Source organism: Odontesthes bonariensis, chromosome 6 (assembly GCF_027942865.1).
Source record: "Odontesthes bonariensis isolate fOdoBon6 chromosome 6, fOdoBon6.hap1, whole genome shotgun sequence".
In the NCBI taxonomy this organism is placed as follows: domain Eukaryota; kingdom Metazoa; phylum Chordata; class Actinopteri; order Atheriniformes; family Atherinopsidae; genus Odontesthes; species Odontesthes bonariensis.
The window spans coordinates 26,797,283-26,804,383 of record NC_134511.1 but is presented as its reverse complement, the minus strand read 5'-3'; the positions used below and the strand labels follow the sequence as shown (position 1 = coordinate 26,804,383).

Here is a 7,101-nt window from a genome sequence, read left to right as displayed (position 1 = left end):
ACGCTGCCGGGTACCTACAGATTGCAGCATCCTACACATAACGGTCATTTCTGAGGACGTGCACAATGTACGCAGGTAGCCATGATAAACATACGAGAAGTTAACAGCAAGAGTATTTTAAGCTCAAGGGTACAAATGTATATATAAGTAATCCTGAGGTATTGCTTGATGATTAAATGCATGAATTAACACAATATCTATGTATATATTGTGGACACAAACCATGTTTTTTTTCCCCTTTTCTCTTTCCAATAGCAGATATCCCTGTTCTTGTGTATTTTTAGCCTCGGTCTTGTCCACTCACCCCTCCAAAAGGCAGAGTGAGATGGCCATCATTCCTGGTTCTGGTTCTGTTGGAGGTCTGTTCCAATTAATTGGAATTGATTCCATCTGTTGGGTTTCCTTTATGAACTAACCTTAAAATAAGTTTTACTTGTGAATTGATTGTGTATAGGTGAAACGTACTGAATTTATATTTAATTGTTAACAACAAACGTGAAAGAAAGGCATGCACCAGTAAAAATGTTGTACACAGCGTACTGTAGTGTTGTGCTTATTTAGCTTTGATATCTTATTGCTTATAAAACTGTATTTATTTCTGTTTGAAAGATAAATTTGCAAAGCTCTAAGCTTACACAGAGTGGAGCATGCAAATGCCTGAAAATAAATGTTCATGATAATTTCTCATTTCTTAATTTCCACCATGGGGGATGAATAAAGTATTTTCTATTCTATACTATTTGCCCCCATTCAGACCTCCACCTTGGTTGAAAACAGTCTTCTAAAATCCAAGGCTTTTCTGAAAAAAAAACCTCCATGAAAAACCTTTCGTTCTCACATTAAAAGCCTTTTCACGGTTAAATCTTCAGCTTTTATTGTACATTACTGGCCATGTCATTTTGTTGATATCTATCGAAAAAAGATGCGATGCTCACGTGGCTTTAGGCTAGAAAGATAAAAGCATGCATTTGTTGCATCAGGTCTGAATGGGTTAATATTCAGTGTCTGTCGATAAACATCACAACACAATGAGACTGTACCAGCAGACATTGCTTCCAGTGCCACCGAGCTCCTCTCCCACCCCACCGAAAATAACTACGGTAAAAAAAAAAGGATGGTTGAAACAACATATAATTATTAATAAGAGTTAACATTTTATTACATCAGTCACATTTCAGACAGTAGTTTTTTCGTCTCCTTTATTTAATATTGGTCATTTTGGAAGCCCACACACTCAGGTCCAACAGCTGTTAGTAAGTCAGCTTGTGTATCCAGCTCCCACTGTTCCCTCTGACAGCTTCATGACATTCGTCTGCTGAATGACTTTCACACACGTTAAGTAAGTGGTGCAGATACATACCATCTGCTAAAGTCTTAAAGACAACAGAAATTTGACCTAAGGCATTAAAAGACTGGCAATAAGAAGGAAATCTACGAGCAGACACATGATGTGCCAATTGTCTCTTTGTGGGTAGACTTCCATCCTGATGAATTTGTAGTTCGGACCATGCTCCAACAATCTGGAAATTTCTTAAGAGCATCCTCCCATTTCCATCCTGTTCTTGCTGTAAATAGGCTAACCCCTGACTGATACACAAAGGAATCGCTAAATTTGATTGACTTTTTCCAATCATCATTACAGCTTAGTAAGCTGATCCTAAATCTGTGTCTAAAGGCAACTTCAGTGTGGTGAAGGGATGGGGCTAATTGTTATCTCTGTCTCAAGACTGCACACCAACAACAGTATCTAACCACTTCCTGTATGCTAATGCAAGGCTCCTCTGCTCAGGGTTACAACAGCTGTCGAGAGTACACCTGACAAACATGTGCTCAGTTTGCAAGGTGGGTGGGTGGGGCAGCAGAACCCCTCTTCTCAGTCGTTTGGTGTCATGTGGGTCTGCCAAGGAAACCCGATCTACCTCCATAGGAAGAGTAGCATGCCTCTGTCTGTTCACAACGTCATCCTGGCTGACATGTCTTTGAGGGCTGCTGTCCGGCACGCCCGGGTCACTGTTACTGAGGTGCGTTAGCTCGCTCTCTCCACAGCTGTGACATTGATGCTGATGCTCCTTCCACTGGTTCCACAAGTAGAAGACATGCCGCCTGTGAGAGGTGGAAACATAATAACAGCACTTTAACATTTCAATGGAACAAATGGGCCAAAACACCCCAAGTGAACTATACTGACACATTATCCGCATACCGTTGCGGCTTAAGTGTACCTTTGACCAAGAGATGTTACTTCCTGTACTCCACAAAATGTTGTTTTTTTTTTTTTTTAATATGCGAGTGAAATACAAATATTTGAAAGTGTTTCACCTATCGACAGAATTCATGTGATGTCACACTTTTGACTGTACTAAGGAAATGACTTATGCCCACTGAGTGGCAAAATGACAGCTGACCCAATGGCCACTAAATGTTTGACAGGCTGGAGAACACAGACAATATATCAAAAATGGTGAAGAGCTGTTCAGTAATCGAATGTGCAAACACATTCAGGAAGAAGCCTGGTTTTCTTTTAAAAAAAATTCCAAAAAGTAAACCGAGGAGAGCCAGAAGAATTTCTGGCGTCCAAATAGACAACTTGAATCCAGTCTCCGAATCATGCACTCACAGTGAACACTAGAGGTGCACCGAAATGAAAATTTGTGGCCGAATACCGAAACCGAATATTACAGTTCAGTTATCAAAAGTTAGATTTTTCACCATTTTTAAACATTGCTTAAATCTACGCCTTACAATAAATGTTTAGACATGTTTTTCAAAGAAAATAAATGTTTATTTGAAATCTTCAAAAGTTATTACTAATAACTATAACTAATAACTAGAGATAAGTTTCATTAATTCCCATTTTCAATTCATTCTGGGTTTTTTTTCCATTCATTTCATACAACAAAAAATACAACATATTATAAAAGCGTTCCAACACAAAAATGTAAAAACATGCAATATAACAAATTATCTGAGTGTCCTTTTTGGCATGGAGTCTAGGTAGCCTGCTCCTTCAGGAACAGTGGCAGCATTTTTTGTAGTTTGTGTGTTTTGCCTTTAAGTGATATTTTAGACTGAAACTACTACGGTGAGAAGACAATTCAACTTGGCTGTAAATGCAGGAGTTTTTTTTTTTTTTAATTTATTTTGAAATACATGCTTTTACGTTGAAACAAGTAAAACAGGAAGTAGCGCCGGTTAGCTCCGAGAGCTTCACACAGAGACCGAGGAGCACCTGTAGCGTGATGTTACCTGCTAGTTTGTTTTTATTTTATTACTCCATGCTTCGTGGTGTTTGCTGTAACTGTGTGAATGTGATGCAGAGGAGAAGTGGAAGTTAAAGAATCCTAGTTCTGACCGTGCAGATTGCCCCTGGGGAATGACTCTGCCGTTGGTTGAGAAGCAGCTAAAGTGGCCAGTATTACTTTGATTATTTATTGGTACCAGCGACAATGCTAAGAATGCTATTTCTTTAATGATTACAACAACTAATGTTGTATTTTATTTTGTTTACTTGTTTACTTGAACATTTAGTTATACGGTGTTGATGTGGCGTTAATAAACATCTGTGAAAAGAACCGGAGTCTCGCATTGAATCAATGGGCGGCATATTGGCAGAGTTTACAGATGACTTTGGTTCTGTCGACTCCGCCGTCTGGAAGTGGATAATTTTGCGACACCACTATTCGGCCTCCGATTCGGCCACTCATTTGGCTTTCGGCCGAAAGCCGAATGTGTTTTTTTTTGCGTTTTCGGCCGAATATTTTCGGTTGCCGAATATTCGGTGCACCTCTAGTGAACACTATGTGGCTTAAGGTCTTATCGTACAATTTGATGACACACTATAGTTGTGATAAGCTATTTAGAATCTAGCATTTTTAGTCTGTGAAACTACATCAGTTTTTGCATTTGATGAAAAAACGTGTAGCAATGCATCTTTTGGTCTGCATTGAGGATGAGGGTTATATGTTAGCTCACGATGACTTAGAGAAACAATAAGTCTATTCTGCAAGTGAAATTTGTACAGAAGGTGGCATAACCTTTAAAGTTTGCTCTAGATATGTTAAGTTTATCTTTCGATCCACTTTCTGCTGCTTATCTGTGACCAGGTTGTGGGGGCCTGAGCAGACCGCCCGCTCCCCAGCCACCTCCTCCAGGTCTTCCGAGGGGACATTGGGCCTCATGCAAGAACATTTTCGTATTTTTATTCTAAATTTCTCTCACTTTTTTCTAAGGTCTCATACGAACACGCCCCGTCAGATTCAACAAACGCTCTTAACTTCAGAAAAAGTGTGTAAACGACCTGCGTAAATGATGAATGCCACCCGTGCGTATTTAAAGCTGCAGTCGAAAGTTGAAAACGGTGACCTCCGTAGTCGCAAAATGCAAGAAATGCTTATTTTTTAACCGAAAAATAAAAAGTTATTCAACTTCCTGTCCCGCCCCATCAAAACACATGAGAACTCGTGCACGTCTACGTGCACGCCAGATGCACGTACACGACTCCTCATTCATCAACTCACCTGTCATTTGCGATCATGGAAGACACAGTAAGCAGACTAGGCCGTAATGAAGTTCAATAGTCTAGATAAATAAGCGTGGGGACGAGCCTACCTTGTATCGCGCGTGCACAATCGGTGATTGACAGGCAGCAGAGCCCAGCTCGTAACCTGATTGGTTACCTTTTACCGGTCCGGTCTGCAATTTTGCAAACAAACCTGCTGGCTTTGGAGGGACCTAGCGGGACATATAGGGGACCTAGGGAACTCATTTTTTTTGTATTGGGGTATTTAATGTACTACTTTCGGAATCCCCGGACAGTTCCAGGCATTATGCTTGAAAAAGATTTGCAGACTGCAGCTTTAAGTGCACGTGCACGAGGATAGATTTGCATACTCCACGCCCAAAATAATACCATATAAGGCTACACTTCCTTTCTCCTGTGCCAGGAAGTGTTGAGTGTTGAGTCATGAGAATGGCATCAAGGTGCTAAAAGAACAACTTTATGGGCTCTGAGATTGAAGTTCTGCTTTCAGAGATCCAAAAAGGAAAATCTGTCATTTTTAGCAGTGTCAGCAGTGGAATTACGGAACCTGCTAAAGCCAAGAAATGGGAAGTTATTACGAGTGCTGTTAATTCCGTGTCACCTGCAGTTTGTAATGTCACCGAAATAAAAAATAAATTGTTTGATATGAAAATGGCTTAGAAAAAAAGTCTCGCCATGGCCAGGAACTCGATGACTGCAACTAAAGCCGTGCAATCAGTTGTTGCCTCATCATGATGGCACTTTGATGGGGTGGTCCATGAGGGGGGTCCTTCTGGCACCACACCTTCTGGTCTGCCTGAGCTGGTTTAGGTAGTGGGAGACCCTCGTTCATGGCAATATTGAGCAAATCTGGCATTGCTTATGATGTTGTGTGTATGTGTTGCTTTTTCTGTGCTGAGGTTTTTTGCGATCTCAGACCGTATCCTGATAAGGGTATAGTGTGAAGTATGATTTTTTTCTCCTCGTCTCACCCAATGTTGTTCCTTCCTTCTTATCTGGCGGCGCCTGTGGACTACGAGCCCGTGAGCTGCGTTGCCTTGGTCACACTCTCTCCCTGTTTGTTTCTGTGTTGTCTGTCATGACTGAAATTGTAATTTCCCCTTGGGGATTAATAAAGTATAATTGAATTGAATTGAATGCCTTCTCTGGGCTAGCAGTTTGCCCCCGCTGTATCGAGACACACCCACCTGGCCTTCAGCTCAGTGCGCTCCACAACAGCACGGGTGCTTTGATGCGTATATGTGTGCAGTCTATTGCTCCGATTATGTTTGGCAGTCCAGCTATGACATGAAAGTCCCTCTTAATTTGTACTTGTTGGACAGCGGTGTATGGGAATTTGATGTACCATGGGTGATAAACTGATGAGAGTTTTGATGACCAAGGGGAGCGCACGACTCACAGAGGACTGGGACACACCCAATCTGTCTCCAATCTCCCTCTGAGAGGTTCTCGTGGCCAAAAATCCAGACAACATACTATGATCAGCGGGTAAATCACTCGCATGACGGATTAAAACACTGCAAAATGAAAGGGCTATCATTGAGATTGAAACTGAAAGCGGGACAACAACTATTCCAACAGAAATTAACAGAGCTTTTCAAAAATATATGAACCTTAATACGTCGGAGTCCCCAGATACTAATGACCTACACCCCTTTTTGGATCAGCTCTCGATTCCAACTTTAGAGGAGATGGTAAAAGAGGAGCTAGACTCTCCCATTACAAAGGAGGAACTGTTTCAAGCGCTGTCCCATATAAGTGGAGGGAAAGCATCAGGTCCTTCTGGACTACCCATTGACATCTACAAACGCTTTTAGGAGATGCCTGTGCCATCGCTCTTTGATATGTTAGTCGAATCAATTGAAGCAGAACATTTACCACCCTCCTTATCCAATGCTTTAATAACACTGATTTTAAAGCCAGATAAACCCCACATAAAATGAGGGTCATATCGTCCTATTTCATTAATAAACTCAGATGTTTAGATTATAGCAAAGGTGTTTGCGAGACGTCTTGAAAACCATCTTCCTTCTCTGATCGCCTCTGACCAAAATGGTTTCATAAAGGGTCCTCAAGGTTTCCATAATATTCGAAGGGTACTAAATATTATAGACGTGAGAAGGGAAAGCCCAGACATAGCAATAGTCTCCCTGTACGCTAGAAAAGCATTTGACAGGGTGGTTTTGGACTGGTTTTGAAGTGCTTCAGCGGTTTGGGTTGGGTGAATACATCTGTAATTGCGTGAAAATGTTATATCACTCCTCAAGCGTAACAGTCATGACAAATTTTGTAACCTCCCAACCCTTCAAACTCCAACGAGGGACCAGACAGGGATGTCCCCTTTCACCTCTTCTGTCTGCACAAAGAACATCGTGCTTTACACCTTTAATGTCCTGCAAACCGTTAGGCCAACTAGCAGCAAGATGCCTCCCTTCTCCACAGATGACTACTACAGCCTCTTGCAGCAGATTGCAGTACAGGAGACAAAAATCCATTGCTTAGAAGTAAATGAGGAGGTAAATGGACTGTGTGGAAATGAAACAACCTTGCCATTGATTCAA

At 41.4% G+C, this 7,101-nt stretch overlaps 1 protein-coding gene across 1 annotated transcript in view; it reads right to left on the bottom strand.

The window, feature by feature from the left end:
* Nucleotides 1–1,113: 1,113 nt before the first annotated feature.
* Nucleotides 1,114–7,101, bottom strand: part of ptar1 (protein prenyltransferase alpha subunit repeat containing 1) — a 44,593-nt gene continuing 38,605 nt past the window's right edge. Inside the window, exon 7 of the mRNA XM_075468172.1 lies at nt 1,114–2,103. Within this exon, the coding sequence (XP_075324287.1) occupies nt 1,722–2,103 (382 nt within the window). The 3' untranslated portion in view covers nt 1,114–1,721. The remainder of the gene's footprint in view (nt 2,104–7,101) is intronic.